Source organism: Eschrichtius robustus, chromosome 5 (assembly GCF_028021215.1).
Source record: "Eschrichtius robustus isolate mEscRob2 chromosome 5, mEscRob2.pri, whole genome shotgun sequence".
Taxonomy (NCBI): domain Eukaryota; kingdom Metazoa; phylum Chordata; class Mammalia; order Artiodactyla; family Eschrichtiidae; genus Eschrichtius; species Eschrichtius robustus.
The window spans coordinates 11,716,017-11,742,992 of NC_090828.1; the positions used below are offsets into that span (position 1 = coordinate 11,716,017).

The 26,976-nt window shown below is 38.9% G+C and overlaps 1 protein-coding gene across 2 annotated transcripts in view; it reads right to left on the reverse strand.

Moving 5' to 3' along the window:
- COL4A3 (collagen type IV alpha 3 chain) overlaps positions 1–26,201 on the reverse strand; it is a 70,193-nt gene extending 43,992 nt beyond the window's left edge. The window contains exons 1-20 of one of the 2 annotated variants that reach the window (XM_068544315.1): positions 26,143–26,201; positions 23,199–23,243; positions 22,551–22,595; positions 21,856–21,918; positions 20,406–20,459; positions 19,165–19,191; positions 18,548–18,625; positions 16,663–16,725; positions 16,502–16,537; positions 14,339–14,380; positions 14,053–14,130; positions 11,992–12,054; positions 11,561–11,620; positions 10,555–10,599; positions 10,228–10,281; positions 9,284–9,325; positions 7,415–7,499; positions 5,938–5,973; positions 3,861–4,025; positions 64–156 (exon numbers count right to left, since the gene is read on the reverse strand). In XM_068544315.1, the coding sequence (XP_068400416.1) occupies positions 64–156; positions 3,861–4,025; positions 5,938–5,973; positions 7,415–7,499; positions 9,284–9,325; positions 10,228–10,281; positions 10,555–10,599; positions 11,561–11,620; positions 11,992–12,054; positions 14,053–14,130; positions 14,339–14,380; positions 16,502–16,522 (784 nt within the window). In that variant the 5' untranslated portion in view covers positions 16,523–16,537; positions 16,663–16,725; positions 18,548–18,625; ... (4 more) ...; positions 23,199–23,243; positions 26,143–26,201. Of the gene's footprint in view, positions 1–63; positions 157–3,860; positions 4,026–5,937; positions 5,974–7,414; positions 7,500–9,283; positions 9,326–10,227; positions 10,282–10,554; positions 10,600–11,560; positions 11,621–11,991; positions 12,055–14,052; positions 14,131–14,338; positions 14,381–16,501; positions 16,538–16,662; positions 16,726–18,547; positions 18,626–19,164; positions 19,192–20,405; positions 20,460–21,855; positions 21,919–22,550; positions 22,596–23,198; positions 23,244–26,142 lie in introns of those variants that run through there. The other variant, XM_068544314.1, reaches the window with a different exon arrangement.
- Positions 26,202–26,976: the final 775 nt, after the last annotated feature.

The following is a 26,976-nucleotide window of genomic DNA, read 5'->3' on the forward strand; positions in this document are numbered from 1 at the left end:
AGTGATAATAAAGATGATGAGAATGGCTTACGCTAGTAGAGAAACATCACTGATTGAACCAACCTTTGGGCCCATCAACTCCTGGGATTCCTGGAGACCCTGTATGGCCTGGAAGTCCACCGTCTCCAGGTGGACCTCTGCGAAAAACAATACCACCTACAAAGAGAAAACACCAAAGCTAGTTTTTTATTTCTTTAAGTATTTTCTTCAATTAGCAAGTGTTTTAGTAATGTCTTTATTTTATATGCATTTCCCCATCTCTGTTTTGGAAGCTGAGTCTTGTGAAAGGTTGTCCGCAACTGAAAAGACTGACCAGCTTTTCCTTTCACGTTACACATGTGATATTTTTAATAAGGAAGCAGTGGTTCTTTGAAAGCTCAGTAGATGGTATTTATTGGTGCATGATCAACCCATGCTATCTTATTCAGTTGTTTTCAATTATTCCAAGACTATCCCTTTAGCGTCTTTAGGCAAAAGGTCAGATCTCATTCTTCTGTGTATCTCCGATACATTGTATTTTCCTGACAGATTGTAGATGTTTCATCTATACGGAGTGCAAAAATGGATTCTGACTTGGGCATCATCTGTTTTCTCCTCATTGCTTATTCACATCAACAGAGTTTGTCATTCTTTTAAAAAAATTTTTTTATTGAAGTATAGGTGATTTACAATGTTTCAGGTGTATAGCAAAGTGATTCAGTTTTACATATATATGTATAAATATATTCTTCAGATTCTTTTCCATTATAAGTTATTACAAGATATTGAATATAGTTCCCTGTGCTATACAGTAGGTCCTTGTTGTTTATCTGTTTTATATATGGTAGTGTGTATCTGTGAATCCCAAATTCCCAATTCATCCCTTACCCCCTCCTTTCCCCTTTGGTAACTGTAAGTTTGTTTTCTATGTCTGTGAGTCTATTTCTGTTTTATAAATAAGTTCATTTGTATCATTTTTTTAGATTCCACATATAAGTGATATCATATGATATTTGTCTTTCTCTGTCTGACTTACTTCACTTGTATGATGATCTCTAGGTCCATCCATATTGCTGCAAATGGCATTATTGAATTATTTTTTATGGCTGAGTAATATTCCATTATATATATATATATATATATATATATATATATATATATATATATATATATATATATATATATATATATATGTATATATATACCATATCTTCTTTATCCATTCATCTGTCAATGGACATTTAGGTTGCTTCCTTGTCTTGGCTATTGTAAATAGGGCTGCTATGAACATTGGGGTGCATATATCTTTTCGAATTAGAGTTTTCATCTTTTCTGGATATATGCCCAGGAGTGGGATTATTGGATCATATGGTAGAGTTTGTCATTCTTAAAGCAGCTTTTCAAGAAAGCTGTTCCCAGTCTTCCAGATACATCTGCTATTATAATGGTACAGTCAATAGTTAATTCTCTCAAATTGCTGTGTTCTATGATCTAATTTTTGGTCTTGCCATTTCCAATATAGGTTGAAGGCAATGCTGATGAAACTAAATATGTACAAACAGTACCTATAGCTTCCCCAAATTTCAGAGCAACAGGTAACAGTGGAAACATTTAATTTGGATGGAATATGTATGTGTTATATTATGTCTGTTCCATTATGAAAAGAATGCTTATTTTGTGATCCAGTTATCTGTGTCTTTAAGTTGAATGGGTAGTTATCTCTGAACAGTAAAATCTACTTCCACTTATAAAACAAATACATCATAGGGATGAAATATACAGCGTGGTAACTATAGTTAATAATACTGTATTGCATATTTCAAAGTTGCTAAGAGAATATGTCTTAGAAGTTCTCATCACAAGAGAAAAGTTGTAACTACGTATGGTGACAGACACTGACTAGACACTGTCATGATCATTTCATAATATATACAAATATTGAATCAATATGTTGTACCCCTGAAACTAATATAATGTTGTATATCAATTATACTTCAATAAAACAAACTGAATTTAAAAAATAGAAAAAAAAGTAAAATATTATGGCACTTTTATACTTAATGTAGACTCAGGTATACTTTTACATTTATACATTTGTAGATACTTACACATTTTCATATTCATTTCATATTTAATTCAACAAATGTTTGAGTACCTCCAATGTTCCAGCCCCCATGCTGTATGCTGGGATTCAAAGAGTAAATGAGACACTCCCTGACCTCAATGAGCTTTGAGTCTTATAGGGGAAACTGACTCAGACAAGCAATGTGGAAAATTCTATGATCAGGATAAACTTGAGTGTTATAAGAGGTAGGTGGGCTCAGTGAAACCTTTTGGCAGGACTCTGAAGCTCCAAAAGGAAGGACAGATAGGTGTTGCTTAGAGAAGAAAGGGTAAGAAACAAGAACAGTCTCTGAAGGGCGAGGGAGCATGGTGCCTTTGGAGAGGGAGCTGCTAAATTGCAGGTGCCCTGTGGGCCAGATCCTGATTTGAACGTTCCTGAGCTTCATGAGCTGCGCATATCAGGCTTGTCATCAATAAAATGCGGACACAAAACCTACACCTGGAAAAAGACTTGGAGGACTAGAAGTTGTTCAAATCCCTGATATAAAGTATTTTTGTTGAGTTTTGTTTTGCTTAGTTTTCCACATAGATCCACTCCATAGCTTAACAGCTTGTTCTTAGACATTGTCTCCTATTAATAGGATAATTTCTTAGACTGTTGTTAGCCTAAAGGAAAGCTTTTATTCATTTTTATTTATTTATTTATTTATTTAGGCCGTGATGCGCTGCTTCTGGGATCTTAGTTCCCTGACCAGGGATTGAACCCGGGCCACAGCAGTGAAAGTGCTGAATCCTACCTACTAGAACACCAGGGAACTCCCTCTATTTTTAATATTGCTCATATAACTAGACACTTAACTGAATTATTTTATTAATACTAAGAGTTTTCCAGACTATTCTTTTTCATTTTCTATGTTTATAATTATATTGTCTATAAATAATGTTTCTTCCTTTCTTAAAAAGATCACTGACCCATGGAAGATTCTTAAGGCTAGTAGGAGGGTTGGGTATAAAACACAAGACCTCCCAGGAACCTGCCAGGAAAGGCATTTTAAAATATATAGAGCGATCTGTATGTTCCTGAGGTTCTATATACCTATCAGCCACACACAGAATGCTAAGTGGCTCTATCAGGGGATGGAGAGAAAAGGATAACTTCATCAGAACTTCCAGGTACCGCTTCAGAGACTCTGGGCTGCAGCTCTGTGGTTTCTGACCCACTTTGCCTGGCAGCATCTTGCCTTGGTCCATGTTGCACACCTCTAGCCTCCTGTCCTGGGGCTTCCCTGCTGATGACAAGCCACGGGATGCCCCAGGAGCCATGCCAACACAGCCTGGAAGTGTGTGTCTGTGGGGGGATGTGGGTGGGGATGGTAGGGTGTTAGTCCCGTCCTATGGGGCACAACTTTGACCCATACTAAATAGCGGCTGGTGGGGAAATTCTTGCCTCTTTGTCCCCCGCAGGAAAGATTATCCTGAGACAAAGTTATACAGCTTCTTGGAAGATAGTCTCCAGGGACTGAATGAGCAGTTACACTTGGCCTAGGCCAACTTGATAATGGTGCTTTCTTCCCTGCTTCCCTCCCCTTGTCCCTGCCTCCTGCTCCACCCTCTGTGGGAACTCAGGCTAACACTGGGCTGAGCTTGCAAAGTAGCCCTGCCACCGTAGCTGCTTCCACAGATAGCTAACAAAATGAAACTCCAGTGGAAAGAGAACTCCTACGGTCCACACTGATGGCCAAGCTGCGTGTAAGGTTCATCGCCCCCGATGGGCACATCGCTGTCACCGGGCAACGTACGCAAAAGGGCATCTTTACCTGGTGGTCCTGGAGGTCCTGGCAACCCTGTAGGGCCTGGTGAACCAGGATAGCCAGGGGACCCAGGAAGCCCCGCTGCGTTCTTTCCTGGGGGTCCTCGCTCCCCTTTACTTCCTTTTACTCCTGGTACTCCAGGGGCTCCTTGGAGGCCAGGCCTTGATGACCCTTGGAGAAAATAATCATTTATTGTTTTTTAAATGTTTCCCTGATGAATATGTTTGTTTTTCAATTGCAAAAAGTGACATATTCTTATAAAAGTTGTACAATTGAAAAGTATATAGAGCATATAAAAGTGAATTATCTTATGTCCCTTATCTGTGGCCTTGTTAAACTATCACAATACAGCAGAGCTCAGACATTCCATTCCAACAAGGTAATTTATGTGACTTATTACAAGGGGTTGAAACAGAGGTTGGGATGCACTGTAGTCTCTCTTTTTTTTTTTTTTTAATTTATTTTTGGCTGTGTTGGGTCTTCGTTTCTGTGCCAGGGCTTTCTCTAGTTGTGGCAAGCGGGGGCCACTCTTCATCGCGGTGCGCGGGCCTCTCACTATCGCAGCCTCTCTTGTTGCGGAGCACAGGCTCCAGACGCGCAGGCTCAGTAGTTGTGGCTCACGGGCTCAGTTGCTCCGCGGCATGTGGGATCTTCCCAGACCAGGGCTCGAACCCATGTCCCCTGCATTGGCAGGCAGATTCTCAACCACTGCGCCACAAGGGAAGCCCCAGCACTGTAGTCTCTTGATTCAAAAGGACTTCAGGAGAAATTCTTCAGTATATGTTATTTTATAAATTTTTTGTATTAGAGACTAGAAGATGCCTATCTTTCAGTGTCTCAAATGAGAAAGAGAGAAAATTGTAATTGGACTTTAATCTTGCCAATCATCTTAGTTATATTAAAGGGTACCCTGAGGGAGGCAGGCATCTCCTGGGGGAGAAGCCATGCCAGGTGATACAAAACCCCCTTCCTCTGTCCCTCCTAAAGTGACCCGGATGTGAGAAGGGCAGTCTCAAATCTCTGCCTCATAGTTAAGAATCTCTGCTGAGAAACCAGTGGGGGTAATATCCGATTATTTCTGATTATTGAGCATGAAGATTTTGGCTTAAAGGCTAATAATCCTTCGGATTGACATCTGTTTTAGAGTTTTTAATTTTCACTTGCTGGCTTTTTAAACCATCCTATTCATTACTTGGAAGGAAGTCTTTCTTAATATTTGGTCAGACCTTTAAAATCCCCTTTTGCATCATTTCAACTTCAAGAAATACCTGCTGTTAAGAGTTTGGTATATATTTTCCCATGCATATGCAAGTACACATAATATTTATCCATTTATCTTTTTCTTTTGCAATAGGATTATAATATACATGTAGTTCTTCAATCTGTTTAATTTTAATTCATTTTCAAAATTATGAAATAGCTTAAATATACAGCATAGTACAGAGAAAAATATAATCAGTGGCAGGGCTTACCAAATCTTTGCTATTTTGTTCTTAGTTTTGTCTCCTTTACAAAATGACACATTACAGTACGACAGTTATAACTGAGGCTACTGTGGTTAATCTTTAACCATCCTGGATGCTATTCTTCTTCCTCTCTCAAGAGGCAACCACTCTAATGACTCACGGATATTTTTCCACTTCACAGAATTGTCTATGTACCACAAACAATATATGTTAAAAATTAAAACTTTACACAAAAGCTGTAATTTATGTGTCTTTAGGCAACTTGTGATACACTATGAAAACTATCATTTTAAGCAGCCTAGTTGCCATAAAATTATTGTTTTTATATCTCTGTGCCTCTTCTGAGTTTCAAGCTTTCTGCTCCTTACACTGAAGTTACTGTCTTACACTTAGTTAAAACTACTGAGAAGTAAAAAAGAGCATTTCTATAATACTTTGTGTCAGTTTCCACTCCCTTTTCCCCTGCAGGTCACAAAGGTAATGATTAAGAAGTTGGAAACACTTGTATATCAATTAATGAAACATTTGTCTTATGTAAGTACTGCAGACTCACTAGAGGGCAGTGTGTTCTCCGTTTAATAGCATTTGTATTGCTATCCCGAGAAACATGTACGTACCAGGACTTCCAGGGGCTCCGGGGGGACCACTGGGACCTGTGAATACATAATAGCAATTAATTGTTTACAAAGATGTAAATATCCCCTCCCCCCGTTATTGAAATCTTGGATGACAATATAATAATAATATAATAATACATTTTTCATACTTTTTCTCCACTCTCACATAGGTAAATATGAGAAAACTTCCCTCATTTAAACAAACTGTAAAGAAGAAACTAAGTTCATCTTAGATGTCTAGCACTCAAAAGGGGGGAGGGAAGAGAGACAGGGGTAGGGGATAAGGGACATGAACTACTATGTATAAAATAAATAAGCAGCAAGGATATATGGTACAGCAGAGAGAAATATGGCCATTTTTTGTAATAACTTTACATGGAGTTTAATCTACAAAAATATTGAATCACTATGTTGTACACCTGAAACCAATATGATATTGTAAATCAACTATACTTCAATTTTTTTAAAAAAGTAAATCATGCTACTTTATCATCTTCAAATAATTCAACAAGACACTTCCTAAGAGTCTGCTCTGTGTTTGGTATTTTGCTGGGATGATTCAGATGCCAGAATATCAAATAGCTGGAATTGTCAAGAATATGAGTTTGGTCTGGATCCACCTCAGATCGCTTGTAGCTGTAACACTGCGTAGGGCTCTAATTCTTTGATGTATATGAGTGATTTATAGTAAGCATATCAGAGTTTTAAAAATCTATGTCTAATACTTACCTGTCCATTTGTTTAAGTACACTGAGACTTTTACCTCTCTTAAGTAAAATTCTTCTTTGAAATCTTATTTATATCAATAATTTTCCTAGATCAGTGGTTCTTAATCCTGTTGCACATTAGAATTAATCTGGGGAGCTTTTACGATCTGCCAGTATCCAGGGCCCTCCTCCAGGCAATTAAATCAGAATCACAGAGATGGGACCTGGACATGGGTCTTATTTAGCAGTTTCTGGGGATTTTAATGTGTAGTAGGAGATAAGAGCTATTAGCCAAGATTTTTGCAATCTATCAAAGGGGATAGAACATAAGTAAATGTGACTTTAATTCATGGTGCTGGAAGTCAGAAAACCAGGACTTCAGTTCCTTCTTGTCACTATTTGTGTGGATTTGCTCAAATTATAGCTCTTCAGGGGCTCCATTTTCTCTTTCGTATCCCACTGAGATTGCTGGTTTCGGACACTCCCTCCTCCTGCTCTCCAGCCACGTTTGTGTCTTCCTACCAGACTTGAACGTTATGCTTTCCTACATAAAGATAATTCAGTTACCTTCTACTGTATACCACCTATGGAATTTTCTTATGAAAATATGAAAATTAGGAAACACCAAAAAATATCACCACCTATGAACATTAGGAGACCTCCCTTCTCCTCTTGCCAACTCTGGGTCTGTAAGCACATGCTATACATTTTGCCTTGAAAGAAAGACATGGAATGATCAGAAAATGCTTTAGGAAGAAATTTATTCTCACCCTGTGGGCCAGGAGCTCCCTTGGGCCCTGGTGGGCCTGGAATTCCTTCATCTCCCTTTTCCTGGTATGCATCATAATATTCTGTCTTAAAGGAAAAAGAAATTAATAAAGAAAAAAGAGCTATTTATGGACAGCTCGCCAAATGCAATTACTTCAATTTCTTCTTTTTTGGCTAAAATGATATTTTCCTTATTTTTCCTGAATTCATAGGTTTATGTGTTAGAAGGATATGGCAGTTAAGTATATGGGATGGATACATTTAAAAATAAAAGTTAATCTGGTATCATGATATCATATATGTCATGGGCTTTCAATTAGAAATACATTTTATGATGTGGCCCAAATCACATACACACATTTAAATATACATATACATATCTATATATGTGTGAATATGTATACAGAAATTAAAGTTTCACAAAATAGTGACTTCTTACAACATATGATCAACTCTGATAGTTTTTATTCTATTCTATTTCACTTTTTAAAAATGCTTGTCCTGAGGACTAAATTCATTTCAAAGTATATTGGGACCTACACATCAAAAATACTTTATTGATTGTTTCTTTAAATTTCAGGACACTGTTGACCTTCAGACAAAGGTTTCCTCAGTCCAAGGATTCAGGACTATTACATATTTCTGAAGTGATCAGTGGACCTACTGCTGGTCTCCTTAACCATCTACTTCCAAAGCAGAACTTCCTCTGAAGTTAGCAGAAGCTGCAGAGTTAGGTGGAATTGAGCATGAGAAAAGAAGATAGAAAGAAGATTGAAATATAAAAGTTTTTTAAAAACTTAGTTTTTTCATACGCTGCATGGGGCCAATTAGTTCATTGACTTAAGGAATAGGTAACTAGAGCTTTGTGGTTAAGCAGTATAAAATCACAAAAAAGAATTACTACTAATAATAGTACTAATAATGTAATAATCTCCTCCATCATAAAATCCATAAAGACATGTGAGTACCTTCCAAGTAAGTACCTTCACAAAATAGCCTCTTTTATTTTCCCAGCAACCCCTTAAAAGTATCTTGGGATTACTTGCCATCTGAATCATTTGCTTGTAGTGTAAAGAGGCTGATTTCTGGGACCCTCCTCCGGTTACCGAGTTGACTTACTTAGCCTGAAGGGTCTGAGAACTGCGTTTGTAATAACACACACACACACGCCCCCAGTGACTCCTTTGCCACCATGGAGGAGCTTTCTGTCACACCTGCACAGTCACACTGAATGTGAGAACCACTGTCTTTGGAGGCAGGAAAGGAAGATACCAGAACTCAGAGCCTGGGTCTTTTTCACTCATCTCCTTAAGCTACAGAGTCACTATATAAAATGTAGCCACCCTGCAGTGAGGAGCTGACAGACATCAAATCCATGTCCACGCCGGGGAGGGGAAACAGCCTGCCACTAAGGAGCTTGGGCTGGGGTCATTGGTTTTTGCTGGTCCTGTATTAAACCCAGGGCTGAGCTTCTGCTGCCTCCCAGTGCAGGGCTGTCTTAATGGGGCCCAGCTGGAGAAGGCCACCCCGGTGCCCAAGCTGTCCTCCTCTGCTGCCTTCCTACCCTACTTAAGGGCAAGGGATTACTTACCTTGGGCCAGGCCTGATTAGACTAAGGTTTTCTTCTCTACAGCCCAGGATGGGCATTGCCAGTGCATTCCAGGGACCAAGTAGGACCAAATAAAAATACTTGTCCATTATCAAATGGACAAATAATGACAACAGCTATTTTTTTTGCCCCGGTTTGATAAAAAGGTAAATACTATAATCTCTATCATAGCAGTCAATAAGAGACACTGATTCAAAATTTCCTTGATATTTTGAAAGACTTGATCAAACATGAGATTAAAATGGTCTTTAATTACACTTACTGGACCACGAAATCCTGGAGGGCCCATGTCTCCTTTCCACCCCTAGGTTGAAAGACAGTTACAAATTATGAGCACATTAATCAGAAGTATTTACATGTTAGGTATACTTACAAACCTAAATGCACAGTTAAACAAATCTATGCTAAAATTGATGTTATTTCTATGAAATGTACAAACCAAGTTAACATGAAAGGGATACTACTTTTGATTATCTTCCTGGAGGGCCATATCTGAGTCAAGAATCTTATCTACAAGGTCTGGAAGAAGTGGCTGTTGTTCTCCAGGTTTCTTCCACATCACTCCCTTCAAAGGACGTTTGCATCATTGCGTGCTCCCCTGTTCCCACCCAGACTAGAGGCACAGGGAAACCAGGCTGTGGGTTGTAGGCAATTCCCGGTGTCCCAGCTATAATCAACCTCCTTTCTTACCTACTCAAGAGGGCATTCCAGAATTCTACTGGAAGAGATATTAACACAGGATAAAAATCTTGAATCTGCATATATACCTACATATGAAAACTATTTGAAAATATCTGTAACGTGTTGTCAGAAACAATGATGTGGAATACGGTCCACAGTTAACTGATGATGACCTTTCAGTACATCGTGACCCAGGTTGAGACTCACGGGGACCAGCCTACCCTTGACCTCTGATGACCTGAAACTTCCTCCAATCGCAGGTCCTTTCCAGCTTCTTCCTCGTGGGGAGCGGAAATCTCACTGTCCTAAGTCAGCTTCTACTACACAGAACAGGTTTAACATCTCTCCCCCTCAAGTATTCAAATATAGTTGCCACATCCCTTGTTTCTTCTTAACAAATATGCTAAGATGTTTTAGTGAGCTCTAATCGCAATTCCTTGTACCGAGTTTCAGGACGTGTGGGGAAAGGGTGACCAAACCCAACCAATTAAAAAAGCTGAAGATAGATGTTAGGAAGGGAATTACCTTAATGCCATCTTCGCCCCTTAACCCAGGGAAACCCTTGCTGCCTTTGGCTCCCTACGGAGAACAGCAAAGTGCATAGGTTAGAAGACACATTGATAATCAATTTCTTCTGTAGGAAGGAAAATGCTTTAAACTCCTTTTTGGAAAAAAAATGTGCTCAGATGACCTCTCTCCACAGTGAGGGTGTAACACTATGATTCTCAAACGTAATTTTTAAAAGCTATATGCTTTTTGTTTGCTTAAAACTACTTAGTGACTCTCAAAAACCCTTCTTGTCTAATAGGACTGACACTTTCACTATATTAATGGGCCAAGTCACGTCTTTACCTCAGTGCCAGGGAAACCGGGGGCACCATCTTTTCCAGGCTTTCCCTAAAACAAAAACAAAACAAAAACACGTAACTTAATAAATATGGGTAATTTCAATAAACATGAAAAACTTAAATGATATGATCATCTCTTGACCTTAGGCAAGAAAGCCTGACTGAGGTTTCCCCCACTTATTAAAAGGAAAAACTATTAATCACAGAACAGGTGATGACCTTCTCTTGCCAGGGAAGGCAGAAACCAGTCAGAATGGGAAATTAGAGAGGGTCATTGGAAAAAGGAGAGGATATTAAGAGCTAAGCTTAAACTAGAGTTAACACTACTCATCAAAGCTTAGAAGGAAAATCAAGGAAGCACGGAGCAGAGAATCCAGGAAAATCCAGAAAGAGGGAGGCGTTCACAGTCTATTCATTTGCGATGTTGGCAATTCCCTGAACTCCAGATGTGCCTATATTTAAATATATGTGTAAAAGGTATTTTGCAGCATTCAAACAGGGCTTTTGGGATTAACTATTATGGTGTTTACCCTCCATGATAAAATTAAAAATCATATTAGTTGAATATTTTTTCTTAGAAAAAAATATACTTTTCCCAGTGCATAATTTTTAGAGTTTTTAAACAATATATGTGTTTAAATCTTTGCAAAATAGAGCTGGGTGGGAGAGTGAGCCTCTGTCACTTCTACATCCTCCTCTTTTTTTACCCATCACCCCCTATATGGATGAAGATCGTTTGTCAAAGAAGAGGATGAGGCTGATACACAGAGAGGAGCGGACGTGAAATGGACAGAGTCCTGCCCATTTCATTTCAGGTTCAGAAGTCCTTGAAGCTTGTTTTAGCCTTGAACTTCTCAGATACTTGAACAAATAAATTCTACCTCCCAAATTTTTTAAAAAAATTTTAAAAATCTAAGCTAGTTTGAGTTAAGCACCTTATATTCACGACCTCAAGAGTCCTGAGTACTTACTAATTTAGGCTGCACATGACACTGAATTTCCAAACTCACCTGCAGGCCTGGTTCTCCAGGAGCACCTTTTTCTGATCTGTAAGATTCTCCAGGTGGTCCCTGTATTAATGAGAGTTAGGTCAAGTTTTGTAAATTATTGATTTTTGACTTACACTGATTTTTATTAACTTTTGCCTTTTGTTATAATTTTTGAAATGGTGGGTTATCTAAGGACATCCTATTTATGAATATTAATTTAAAAACAGATGCTGAAGATAAATCGTAAGACGGGTGCCACTGGGTGCATGTAAAACAGTGCAGGGATTTCAGCTAGAAGTGGCCATAAAATAGTTCTAGTATTTAAGATCTCTGCAATAAAATACTATCGTGCTATAGCTAATATTAAGATTTCAAGGTAGATCCTACGTCAAAATATGCTCTAAGGTTTTACTCTTTGTTTCAAGGGAACAACATGATTCTTAGTGACCTACTGAGGGTCCAGGGCGTCCAGACTGGCCCACGGCTCCCTGGTCTCCCTTCTCCCCCTTGAGGTCCTGTCGCAAAAACAAGTTAAGGTCATTACAAACAGATCAAACAAGATATTATTGACTACACTTGGAAAAGTCCTCTATCTGTTCAATGGATTGGATTTTCAAGCTACTTATATACCTCCTGTTAACACACCACATTATCAATTTTCACATTTTGAATTTTATACCTGGGAACCCCCGAAACAATATACAAACTTTTTGTGTGCTATATTTTATTTATTTATTTATTTATTTATTTATTTATTTATTTATTTTATTTTTTTTTAATTTTTTTTAATTTTTTATTTTTTTTATTTTTATTTTTTATTTATTTTTTAAGCTGATGTATAGTTGATTTACAATATTATATTAGTTTCAGGTGTACAATGTAGTGATTCAAGATTTTTATAATTATACTCCTTTTATAGTTACTATAAAATATCGGCTCTATTCCCTGTGCTGTACAATATATCCTTTTTACAACCTTTTCTTTTTTTAAAAAAAACGAAAGTATCCTTTAGATCAAACTGTATTAAACTAATTTAATTCTTGAATCAGTTTTCTATAAGCACAATTAGATCATTTCTAATGTATTTTACTTTCATTTTTAATATACTGAAATTATTTTCACTGAGATCAACTATTTTCTGAGTAAATGTTACAACGAGGATTGAATTCATTAGTTAGGTTTGTTTTGCCCTTATCACATTTTATTCACATATTGTGAAAATATAATTTTCAAAAACAATTTTTTCCCAATGTGAGTATCCTTCTGAGGGCATCATTTTTATAAATAACTCAATTTTGTCCCCTGGGTCAAATCTTCCAGATCTTGATTTTGTCAAAATAAGATTTTTTCCCATCAATTTTCAGCCAATAAAGCTTTAGACTTTATTAAATATACTTTTGTTGATTAATTCTGAAAAGTTCAGTTATTCTCCTCAGCCAATTTTTTTCCAGTCTTCAATGAGAGTTATTATTTTGGCCATATAAAACTTCACCATGTTCTGTTTTAACTCTTCTAGTTTTGTTTTGATAATTTCCATCATTAAAAATTAATTATATTGGAAAGAGATGATTAAGGGATTTCTTTTAGGAGTGATGAAAATGTTCTAAAATTGCACATGGTTATAGCTGCACAACTCTATGGATATACTAATAGCCACTGAATTGTACACTATATAAGTGAATTTTATGGCATGTGAATTATATCTCAATAATGTTGTTAAATATAATTAAAACCCATGAATTTTATTCTTTAAAAGGGTGAAAATTATGGTATGTGAATTATATTGCAATCAAGCTATTATTAAAAACAATTAATCATAAGTTTAAAGGAGAAGGATGATTTATGTTTATTTCTTAGTTAATCCACAAGAAAATTGTCAGCTTCCCCTTCACTCCCCATTCCCCTTCCCAGACATTCCAGGATCAACCTGGTGTCTAGGATTGGTGTATGCTGTTGTGATGCACTTCTTCTGAGCATCTGATTCAATTCCATCCTCTGGTCCTTCTGGCTACCCCAATGTGGGAGCAAAAAGCACATGATAATGTCAAAATAATGAGTCACAGGGTCCTTGGAGAGGAGTGGGGGCCACGTTGCCTTGGGGTTATGACGGCAGGGTAAAAAGGTCCCATTTGATTATGATATTGCTCTACCCTTATCTTTAGGTCATTACTATCCAATTGCGTCAGAGCCACACACCATTTTGCTACTGTTTATTCAGAAATACTCACCGTATACCCACCGTATGCTGGGAACAAGGAGAGGGATGGGGATAATGGGTGAGCAAAATTAGATCTAGGCTCTTCCTTCAAGAATGTTGGAAGTGGCTTGCCTTGTATCTTCCCCATTTCATGTTTTCTAGTTCTCGAGTAAAAGATGCAGAAGGAATAAAATCCAGAGGCCCAGGTTGGCTGAGCTGGGCTTAGGTGACAGAGCTTATAAAAGAGGTAAGGGATCAAAGGACCTCATCCCAGAAAGGGGAAGGCGCAACCCTAATAATAAAATTGAAGAGTTACCGTTCTGTTAACCAGGCCGGTTAGTGTCACGATAACTGTTCCTGGTGGTCCGGGCGGTCCTGTTAATCCTTTCATACCCTAAAGACAAATACACTCAGGAATAAAAAACTAAGCTTGAGAGATCTAAATTTCCTCTTTAGTTCTTACCTAAGAAGATAAAGCAAATGAAACCTGAGACACAGGAAATACTTTCGTTTCAGTGTGACTTAGTGAATAAATTGTGTAAGTTGATTGCTAGGGAACTTAAAATATCTTGCCCACAAATAAACCACAGAATTTAAATTACCCGCTCTCCTTTTTGTCCTATCACTTTATCACCCATGTGACCCTGTAAGAAAAGACAAAACCAAATTATTTTTTTAAAAATGAACATGGGGCTTCCCTGGTGGCGCAGTGGTTGAGAATCTGCCTGCCAATGCAGGGGACACGGGTTCGAGCCCTGGTCTGGGAAGATCCCACATGCCACGGAGCAACTAGGCCCGTGAGCCACAACTACTGAGCCCACGCGTCTGGAGCTTGTGCTCCTCAACAAGAGAGGCTGCGACAGTGAGAGGCCCGCGCACCGCGATGAAGAGTGGCCCCCACTTGCCACAACTTGAGAAAGCCCACGCACAGAAACGAAGACCCAACACAGCCAAAAATAAATAAATAAATAAATAAATAATTAAAAAATATATATATATTAAAAAAAAAAAAAAAGAACATGAATGTATAGTCTAAACCCATTAAGGTTCAATGTTTATAATTGAACATTTATATTTTAACTGTAACGTTAGTATTGTAAAAGTTATTTTAGCTGTTTCTTGGAGTGGAGTGGCAACATGTTTCTTTTAAAAGTAGAGATCTTGAAGCGCAGAAAGCTTAAGGGATTTACTTAATAGGGCAAGTGATAACATGAGATGGTGTGGGGCAGGGGAAGGAACCCAGCTCGGAGGACATTTTTCTGTCTCAGCCACCAGCCAATTTTGCTTCCTCTGGCTGGTAACTTCCTGATGCCCTAGTTTCCCCATCTTAAAAATAAGAGGGATGTGTAGCTGATCTTCAGGATTCTGAAATTCAAAACTTAATAGAGAACTAAGAATAGAATTCAAGCAACCTGACTTCACTAGTAAGTTAGTGACATGAGATAAGTCTAATGTGAATCATCTCTCTTCAGTAATCTATCATTTCAACCAATGTCTCTTTGCTTTTCTGCTCTTGAGTTTGCAGATTTTCCCCCAATTAGGCCACAAGCTGTAGAGAAAAGCTCAAGATGAGGAGTCAAAAGACGTTAAACCTCAGCTCTGCCAATTACTATTTGATGATTCATTTAACCTGAACCTATTCATCTCACAGGATATGTATGTGCGTGCACGTGTGTGTGTGTGTGTGTGTGTGTACACACACATCAATGAAATAATAAATGTGAAAGCACCTTGGGAAGTACCCTACACACAAAGGCTATCTGATAGTAAGTAATTTCCTGGTGGGGCTCAGCCTTGCTCAACATTTTCTTACTTAAGATAATGAAGGGGATCAGAATATGCCACCCCAAAATATACCACTTTGGCAGAAGAATTATTTTGAGCTGAAGGCAAGTGAGAAACAGCAAATGCAGAAAAAGTTCCTTGCTCTCCCCCATCTGCCTCAAGACAGGGCATACATTTCCCTTTGTGAAGGTGTCACCCTCGCCTCTGCTGTACCAGGAAGAGAAGACAACTCATCACTGGAGACAACACTAACTTAAGTCTGCATAAACAAACGTTACTGAAATAACACTTATCTTCCATTAGTTTCCCCCATATATTGACCTTTCCACAATCTACTGCCCCTAGAAGCTCAAAACCCTTTTCCTTTGTCCTGTCACTCCTCCACAAATTTATCACCCTTTGTTAAAATGGTATACAAGCCTCTGGGTCTGACTGCCTCTTTGGGGTTTTCATTTTCATTTCTGTGAGGTCTCCACATGCATATGAAATCAGGCTTTCTTCCTACAGTTAACCCAGTCACTGAACCTAAGAAGATAGAAGAAAAAGTTTTTTTCCTCCGCAATACTAACAGCTGGCCTTTGCAATAGAAAGAAATGCAGGACCCTGCTTAATGAGTCCATGAATAGTCATTTTTATTTACTAGTATAAAAACAGTTTGGCTTTGGGAAGCAGCCCAGTAAAAAAATATATCAGGTAAAGTGTTGCGGGAAACATAAGGAGTAGGAATCCTTGCCCTTTTCCTGATGAGGAGCTCCTTATAATTGAATTAAGACGCTTTGTATCAGAGATCAAGTTACTGAAGTGCAGGGAGAAGGGAAGTCGGAGGTGCCGAGCTGCTAGTCATGCTCACTTCCCTGCTGGGAATCCTTGTGAGTTCCAGAGGGGCGCCCAGCAGTGACCCACGTGTGGAATCAGACTGAGTTTGGCTTTTAGATTGGTTAGGATGTGCTGGCTGACACAACATATGAATTGTCATCTACCTTAGGTCCTGGAGGTCCCATGGTTCCTGGAAAGCCCTAGAAAAATCCACCAGTTAAAATTACAGCGGGTAATGAATCAAGCCTAAAACTCTGTTTAAAATTTTAGGCTATAATTCTTTTATTAGTTACGATGTCTATAGCAATGGCGGCTTCATACTCACAAAGAATCCTGGAGGGCCAGGTGGACCAATAGGTCCAGGAAAACCTGGAAGGCCCGGCAAACCCTTTAAATTAAGAGAAGGATTAGAATAAGTTTAAATTTACTTCTCACTGAAGAACAATGTCCATCAGTTAAATGCATTAAACTATTTTAGAAAAATCAGAGCCTAATGTTTCCTATTTATGGCTGCAATTACTTTCAATAAAGGCCATGTGTAACATGTGTTGCCATGTATAACAGGCTACCAGGATCATCCTGATGGTACTATTTCTAGGAAAATGACCAGAGCAGTTGCTTTACTTTAGAAGAGTTTTACAATTTTTAGAAATGTTTCCTCTCTCTCTCTCTCTCTCTCTCTCCCTCTCCAAGCATGCTCTTACCTCTGGGTCCTTCCACCTGCTCTGCCTCTGCCTAGAATCCTCTTTCCCCAGATATCTCTATAACTCACTTTCTCTCCCTTTTCTTATCTTTATTCAAACGTTATCCTTTCCATGGGGCCTTCCTGCCCATCCTATCTAATGCCACAACCTTCCTTCTAATCTGGACACTTCCTATCCCCCAACCCTGCATTATTTTTCTCCTTGGCATTTATTACTATCTAATACAACATATACTTAGTAATTTACAGTTTTAAATATTTTCTCCTTCTAGAATGTAAGTGCCATGAGGGCAAACATTTTTGTTAAACTATTTTTGGGGATTTGTGCACTGTGGTATCCCCAGCGCCTAAATAGCCCCTGGAACCTACTTGGCACGTAATAAGGATTTCTTGTATGACTGAAGGTCCCACTGCTATACTTTCAGCAGTAGCACATGTGGTACATGGCCAACACTCAATACACATTGAAGGGATACATCCGTGTCCCAGATTGCTACTATCTCCTCTTACTAGATTCCCTGCCCTCAGCATCTGGCTCCCTAAATGCTTCCTAAGCAAAAAAACAAGAGCCATCATATTCTGCATCTTTTCTCAAAAGCTTATATGGCTCCTAACCGTGTCATTCTTCAGTTTTGCAGCCCATCATTAGCTGCCACGGCTCACCATATAGATGTTCAACTACCTTAACTCAAACTCTTTGACTCACTCAGGCAAATACCTATCTCTGCCCAGGAATTTCCATATATACTTCTGAATTAAGTTAAAATATTTCTGATTAATTAACATGAAAGTTAGTATCAAAAGATCCCCCCCCCCTTTTTTTGGCTAAGACGTATTTATTTTTTCCTACTTCTTTGCAGTAAGAAAGCTTTTTGAGGGCCTTCAAAAACATATACCAATCAAATAATTTATTATCAAAAGATCCTTCTGAATCACAGAGTAAAGTACACACAGCCACCAAATAGCTGTTTCCTTGTATCTATTCTGGATCACCCTCCGGCGACATACCTAGAGATCAGAAAGCAAACTATTCAACAGGAGAAAGGTGCATTTAAATAAAATATTACTACCATGCAAACTTTACAATAGGACTGTTACGTAATATTACAATTTTAAATTGTATTCAACGTGTAATACAATCTTATCCTGGATTTCAACAAATACAAAGTAAATGGAACACAACCATTCCTTGAAGCCTCCTTCTTAGATTTAGTAAAGCTTGGGTGATTGAGACTTAAGAAGAGGCTAAAAGACATATGTACAAAATCACCTTTTTTATATGAGCTAAATGTAGTTTCTTATAATGAGGTGAACGTGTTAGAATAAAATGAGGTAAATATGTAAATAGAAGAGATATGAATATCTATGAAAAATATTTTTAAGAGAGTGAGAAAGAGATAGAGGGAGAAGAAGAGAGAGAGAGAAGAAGAAGAAAAAAAAGAGGTGGAAAGAAAGAGACAGAGAGAAAGAGATCGAGAATGATAGGGACCTTCTCTGAAGTGCGTACCTGGAATCCTGGAGCTCCTGGCAACCCAGGGTCACCTTTTCCATCAAGGGCTACACCTTCTCCTTCAGCGGGAGCCCCCTTGAAAATGAAGAAGTTCATCAAACATAAGCAATGTTATATCTTCAAAACTCCTTTAAATGGTTATTCAAGGTCCTACTGCTTCAAGGATAAAAGCGCTTTCAGGATATATACTTAGAGAAATGCTTTAGGATTATTTAGTTATTCCATTTTGAAGAATTTAAAGCATTTTTGTATTTTCTAAAATTGACCATTTACTGTGGAGGGAAGAAAGACACAAGAATAATAGACCATTTCCCAAGACACCAAAATGAGTGGCAATTCCTTATTTAGAATTTGGGGCCCTGAGCATAAGTTCAGTTCTCTTTTCCCAGATCCCATTTTCCTAAAGAATAATACAAAACTTGTAATCCTGAAGACATATTCATGATAAGAAGTAGAAGTTGTTCAATAGGGATAAATATCATGTCCTAATTATTATGATTTCTGAATTAATCATGGGATCTGATTTGTAATTACTTATGTCATTGTTTAATAGAAGTCCCTTTCATATGTACAATTAGAGATTTTTCAACAATAACACGCCACAAATAACTTACTTTCTCTCCTTTCAAACCAACGGCACCCTAGGAAAAGGAGCGGCATATTAGCAACCAGAGGCAAATCAAATACACAGCATCCCTGCTTTGTCCTCTCTGCTATTCTGCCTTCTCTCCCTGCTGTATACCTCCCACTGGCTTTTAAACATGCTCAAGTCTTTCTCATTTAAACAAAGTCTCCCCCTAAATCCACCCTCCCCATGCTGCCTTGTCTATCTTTCATGTCATCTGCAAACTTCCCACTCTCTTCATCTCTCACATATTTCTTACACTCACATCTATGTCCTCCCTCCATCTGTCATGGAAGTTAAAGTCTGCAGTGACTTTGATGTTACTGAAACCAATGACAACACATTGGTTCCCGCCTTACTGGATTTCTCAACAGCACTAGACAGCTGTCTGTCACTCCCCTTTACTGGAAATTGTTAAAAAGAAAATGAGTCCAAGATGGAATCACTCCTGTTAGGTCCACAGCAGTAAACCAAGACTTAATACCTAACCTGACTACAGTTTTAACCTTCCCTAGGAATGTGACCTTTGACCAGCCAACCTGGAAATTCCTGGTCTGCACTAATAAGATATTCCACCCAATAGCACCTTCCATTCCCCTTAGGAGGCAGCTTTGCCTAAGACAATGCCTTCTTTGTTAATAAAAAAATACATTCTTTGCTAATAATGTCATTTTTTCCACTCCCTCTCTGGCTTTAAAAACCTTTCCTATCTATGGTTGGATGCAGCAACTCTCTCCTTGCTAGATGGGATGCTGCCGGATTCATGAATCATCCAATAAGGCCAATATTAGATGGTCAGATTTACTCGGTCAAATTTTTGTTATTTAGCAACATCTTTCCTGGGCTTCCAAAATACACTCCTCCTTGTTTTCTTCTACCTTGAGGGCCCTTCCTCCTTTACAGGCTTATTGTCCTTGATCTCACATTACATGCTGGAGCTCTCTAAGTCCCAGTTCCAGGGCTCTTTTCTCCTCTCTTCCATCCTTGAGTCACCACAATCCAGACCTCTCCCACTGCCTAGTTCACATCTCCCCTTCAGTGTCTCGAAAGCAAAACAAAGTCTCAAAGTGCATTTATTCATTCATTTCTCAACTATTAGTTGAATGTCTACTGTTGGCTGCCCCAGACTTCCCCAAGGTCATGATAGATTTCTGTACATGGTCATTCCAAAGGAAACTCCTTGTAATTGTTCTTCATGTCTTGGATGGGGAGTTAGAAATATAAACGTACTGGGATGCCTGGGTAGCCTGGTGTCCCCCGAAGTCCTGGAAACCCTTGCTCACCCTGGAAGACATACAGAGCTTGTCATTCTTCTTAGTTGTTCTAGAACAGCCTATTGAGATAATTTCCCTGTTTCTCTCTTCCAACGCAGTGGTAAGTCTAGACAAAGTAACCCAAATTCCTTACAGCTACTGGGTCATGAGGCTGAAGGCCAGGAAACCATTATCTTAATTGAAGACAGGATTAGAATCTACTGTTTCTCAAATTGTGCATAAATGGCAAAAGGCTAATTGTGCCAAGAACTTTTCAATTGCTGCTTCCTTGAAACTTTAGTAATTACTCCTTTCACGGCCACCATTCTGGGGAAAAGGAGAGTGCAGTCAGGAAACAAAGGAGATGAGGGAACATCGAAAAGCTCAGTCATTCTATTCCAAAGACCAATTTTGTATTCCAAGCCTTAGTTTCTGATTTATACACACTCACAACCTCAGATGCAAATAACCATTTGAGCCCCCAGTTATATTTCGGTGGGAGAACATCAGGGAACTTCCTTTAAAAACAATCAGAAAGCAAGGTTGGGGGGACTTCCTTGGTGGTGCAGTGGTTAAGAATCTGCCTGCCAATGCAGGGGACATAGGTTTGAGCCCTGGTCCGGGAAGATCCCACATGCCGTGGAGTAACTAAGCCCCTGCGCCACAACTACTGAGCCTGCGCTCTAGAGCCTGCGAGCCACAACTACTGAGCCTGTGTGCCATAACTATTGAAGCCCGCACACCTAGAGCCCCTGCTCGGCAGCAAGAGAAAACACCACAATGAGAAGCCCGCGCACCGCCAGGAAGAGTAGCCCCCGCTCGCCGCAACTAGAGAAAGCCCGCGACCAGCAACGAAGACCCAAGGCAGCCAAAAATAAATAAATAAATACTTTAAAAAAAGAAAGCAAGGTGGGAGAGGGAGGGGGAATTGGATGCAGACACTCAAATGGTACTCCAAACTTCCAGTTATAAGATAAATAAGTACTAGGGAGGGAATGCACAACATGATAAATCTAATTATCACTGCTGTAGATCATACATGAACGTTGATAGCGTAAATCCTAAGAGCTCTCATCACACACACAAATTTTTTTTCTTTCTTTAATTTTGTATCTATAAGAGATGGTGGGTTCACTAAACTATTGTGATGATCATTTCATGGTGTATGTAAGTCAAATCATTATGCTGTACACTTTGAACTTATGTATTGCTGTATGTCAATTATATCTCAATAAAACTGGAAGAAAGTAAAGAAAAAGGCATAAGAAGAAAGAAAACCATCATATGTCTGCCCTGAAGACACATACCATTGGTTCTGGTTAAAAGAATATTTCAAGGAAAGCCTAGCCTGTCTCACTACTACTTCACCTTGATTTATTCATTTAGCAAAACATTAACTAACCATCTCCTGTGTGAGGCATACATACCTTAGAACCATTGCATCCTGGCAAACCGACAGGTCCATACGGTCCAGGATGGCCTGGGATGCCCTAAACAATAGAGCAAGTGTCAAAAAGGAGAGATAATCAGGCCCCGGGACCAGGTGGAAACAGTGCAGAAAAGAAAAAATGGTGGGAAAAGATGGGCTAATTTAGATAGTTCTTTAAGTATAAATGGTTATTTAAATAAAGTAGTAAATTAGTTATTTTAGATAATAATTTAAATAAAAATCTTAGTAAATAAAATAGGCTAATTAAAACCAAAAATTATCCAGTGAGATACAGATATTTAAGATAAAACAAAAGGTCTTTCTGTATAAAATAAGTCCATTAGCACGCTGTGTTAAGCTGGCGGAAAGGAGAGAGAAGAGGGAAGTGTGCACAGAGGTAACTATTTTATTATTTTATTATCCTGTGCTATCAAGCAGAGTTCATTCTATTCTATTCTGTCTATTCTTTTCTATCCCATTCCATCCCAATCTATTCCATCTGTTTGTATTTCAGGAAATATAATTTGACTTGTATGTCTTGTAAATCCACACTCTAATACATTATGTGATTCTGATATTTTCATCATGTAGCAAGTGTATCAGTACTCATTTTCTTGTGCTATTGCTTTAACATCTTTATTAAAATGAGCTTACTTCTTATTATTCCATTTACACATTTTTCTCATTACTTACTGGAAGTCCAGGAGGACCTGAAAATCCTGGTAACCCAGTTGTTCCCTAAAGACATAGAAAATGGAAAGGGTAGCAAGAAAGAAACTCTTTAAAGATGTTCAACCTATAAACAAAAAATGATTTACCATGCCAATAACCCCGTTCTGCAACTATAATTGGGAACACTAAAAACTATTAGAAAAACAAAAAAAGGCTTGACAAACTTTGTAAATCTTCCATTTATATAACTTTTAAAAAGAGATGATTAAGATTGTTTTTGGCCTTTCCTGGGTAGATTATTTAAGGTTTAATTTGCATACAGTAAAGTGCTCCAATCTTCCACAAACAGATTGAGGAATGTTTATATATGTGCATATGCACATACTGGTGATACCGTCACCCCATCCAGACATAGAACACCTCCAACACCCCAGATGGTTCCCTCATGCCCTCTCAAAGTCAGTTAACACCTACCCTCAACAAAGTAAGGATATTTTGACTTCTACCATTATAGACTGGTTTTACCTGTTCTTGAACTTTATCTATAGAAGTGTATCACACACAACGTACTCTTTTGTGACATCTGTATAACTTTTACAGTGCAGAGTTCTTTTTTTTAAAAAAAGAATTTTCATCAAACAGTCAGGCTACACTGGTTGGACTACTAACCCTCACGCCTTTGGGACCAGTGAGTCCTGGAAGTCCTGGAGAGCCCTAGATCCAAAGGAGAAAACAAAAGGTAAGTACTGTGACAATTATTTGGCACTAATAAGCCCATAAATGAAAGGTCCCAGTTTTATTCACACGCCAAAGAGTTTTGCTCTTGCGATTATTTCATTGTTAACACGGTTCAATTGCTTGTTGCTTCATTGGCGCTCTAGTATTTATCCGAAAGGACAAACAAAAATCCATTCATACCCTTGCTACTCAAGGTACGGGATCCAACCGAAGCCTCATGGGGAGCTTGTTAGAAATACAGCTCCCTCACCTCCCAGACCTATTGATTCAGAATTTGCATTTCAACAAGATGTGATGATAATTCTTGTTCACATTAGTGTCTGAGAAGTGCCGCTGGAAAAGCCCCACATTAGCCAGACAGCTGCCGAGGGCTGATAAGGATGAATGACACGATTACAACAGTGGATGAGAATGGCAGCCAATATTTCTGTGCATGAGAAACACTTTATTAGCAAAATGTCCCTGGCGGGCACAAATAAATAAATAGCAAACTAAGGACTGCCTGAACCAGAGATAAACTTGCTTCAAGAACACAATGAATACATTTGGAGGTCCTGTTTCTTAGAGAATAACCACAAACAAAACTGTTTTAACGAGGCCACTCGGTGTGAAAGTTCCATTATCCAAAAGTTTTTCATCATTCCGGAGAGTTTCAGTATGTTTTGGTATTTCTGATTATTTGAGGAAAAGGTTGTTACAGAGCCTTCTGAGACTGGACTGTCAAGGCCAAAGTCAGCCTTTCCTGTCTGAGGTAGAATTCCTGGGTGTGTGACCATGTCCCCCTCCTCTGCAGGATGCTGTGTGTAATCTGCAAAGGCAGAAGCGTGACTTGCAGGTTTCACGTCCCCATTATAAATTTTCTCATATTTTCTATATGAGAATATATAGAAAATACTTAAAATTAAGACATTTATAAACCTGAAAAATCTTTTTGGTCAGGTTTTAATATTCTCTGATTGTCTGCCTTTGATCAGATTGTCATTTGTGGCTACATCTCTGAGCTATACTTTAACATATGAACTCATGACAACATAAGTTTCTGGATGAACTTTATGAAATACCTGCACATCATGTAACCTATACTAAGCACCATGTATTTACAACCATAATTTTAATTTATTGCTGGCTTCTCTAAAGGAATGCTAAGGAAACCAGCAGAGTGGGGTGCAGAGAACAAAATAAAAAGGAAGGAGTTGGCATTAAGCTGATCCTAAGTCCAGGGTTGAAGTGACAAATTCATTCTACCAGGAAAATGGAGGGAAATCTGAGGCCACACCCTGAAGGAGCGCAGCGGAATGTTCAGACACTAAACATGTCTGAAATCAGACACCAAATGTCCAGAATCTGAATGACTTTTTCAAAATTAGGATCAGAGGAAGGAGAAGTGAAGAAACAAAAAGCATACACAGATACAATAAAGTAGAATTCCTGGGAAATAATAAGCTTTGCAGTTTTACCTGGAAACTGTAGGTGTGGGTTTAGTTTCTTTGGCTGTAGGAGTTTGATTCTGGCGTCATATAATACTGGATTTGAACTGTGATTTTGCCGCCTATTAGCTATGTAATCCAGGACAAATTACTTAAGTGCTCTGAGAATCAGTTCCCTCATCTCTAAGATGGAGATAATAATATGTAACTATAGTCATGATTGATGGGATCAATGTGAGGAATAAATGAGATCCAGTCAAGAATAAATGTCCCAATGCCTGACTCAGAATAAATTAGCAGAAAATGTTGCCTAAATATTCTATACATATGAAATTTAAAAAGACTCCGTGTGGATCAATTATAATTGCATTTTCATAATTTATTAGTTAGTTCACAGCTTCCTGGAAACCGGCAGTCAGTGACCCAGTGGATGCGTGAGAGCCCAGGCTTAAGTCCACAGCAGGAAAGAGCCATCAGCAGATCTAGTGGTTATACAGTTATTTAGCAAATCCTCTAGGGCATTTATTTAAACAAAGCCCTTTGTTGTATCACAGACTTTAGGATAAAAATCTGTGATGAGTGAGAAGGGCAGTAGGCTCTGGTAGGAACCTTAGGATGCCTGATGTGTAAGAGACCAGCTGAGAAGGAGGAAAGCAAAGAAAGGAGGATTCCAGAAACAAAGACACGTGTTTCGAGGAGAAGAGAGTGAGCCACACAGTTGGAAACAAAGCAGAGGGGTCCAGGTCAGATAGAGACACAGAGTGTCCTTCTGCATTGGGCTTTTGGAGGTCATGGGTGATCTGGAGGTCGTGGGTTTTCAGGGCAGTGGGCAGGAGGCAAATTGTTGCTGGCTGAGGAGTGAATAGGAGATGAACCACAGCCAGTGTGGTTAGTTTTTTTTTTTTTTTTAAAGAAGCTTGACTGAGATAGGAAAGACAGGGAAAGGATGGCAATCCTTTGGTTACAGGACCTGAAAGATCTAGAGGAAGTTTATACTGGTATGGGTTTTATATTTGCATGCTTAAGGATGGAAAGAGAAAAACCAACATCAAAAGGAAAGTTGAAATGGCTGAGAAAGAGGACACACCATCAGAACATGGTTCTAGTAGGAATCCCAGTGACCAGGATACCGGTAGAGGGATTGGTTCTGAATGGAAGGCAAAAAGAACTCATCCATTCATGTCGGACAAAAGAAGGGAGGGGCCGATGCAGGTAGGGAGACTGTAGCTCAGGGAGGGGGAGGAGGTGGAGCAGGGAGCTTGAAGATAATGATAATCATCTGAATCATCTTGGAATAAGATTCAGTTCGGAGGGCCTAGCTAAGACTGGAGCAGGAAATTACCAGAGCGTCCATCAGCTGGCTGCGATGTGGAATTCTCTCCAGGTTCTCAGCAGCCCTGGGGTCAGCGTAAAGAAGGTTAAGTGGACTGGGGATTTTTTGAACTCACAGACTGGCATACCTTGGGTCCCTGTGGTCCAGGCAGGCCTTCCGGACCTGGGTATCCTTTCTGGCCAGGAGGCCCAGGGGGTCCTGGAAAGCCTTTCTCCCCCTGTTAAAATCAAAACAAGACAATAAACACACAGAACAGCAATTCCCAGGAACAAACACACCCATAACCATCATTTTCTTTTCTTTATGATGTAATGATAATATTTTGCATATTTTTTCCTTGGATTAAAAAAAAATAGCACTCAGCAGTAAGTACAAGAGTAACTCTAAACTTTCGGCTGTTAGTATTTGTCTGTAGGCTTGAAAGTGTTTGTCTTTGGTCTCCTGGAAACTCTACATTTACCCAAATGGTAGAGCTACCCAGAGCAGAGATTAAGGGAGAGGAATCAAGAACTGAGGGGAAAGCCCAGTTAGAAACATGGAGGTTGGTGAAGTGTGTTTCCTGGGGGATGGAGAGAGAGTGAAAATCAGGCACAAGAATGTCTTGAGAGTGTGCATAATTGCTATGTAGCTTGAAAGAACAACACACAGGCTATGAGTTTTAGTCCTTTCTTGATTACACAGGGATTAGTAATTCCATCTGCTATTTGTGGAGGAGATGCAGGAGAGATATCGAGTGGCAAAACGAAAAGTGTGAGCTAAATAGTTAAGAGATGATATTACGGGAAAGCCCTCAGGAATGAGTGAGTAATTTAGTAATTTAGGCCCAGTGAGCGACATGTTTCTGCCACAAATAATCTTCCCGTGGACGTAGATCCTATGGTTACTCTTTAATAGTAAAGGCCACAGGTTGATTCAGTCAATCTAGTTACACAATTAGCAACTTTGATTT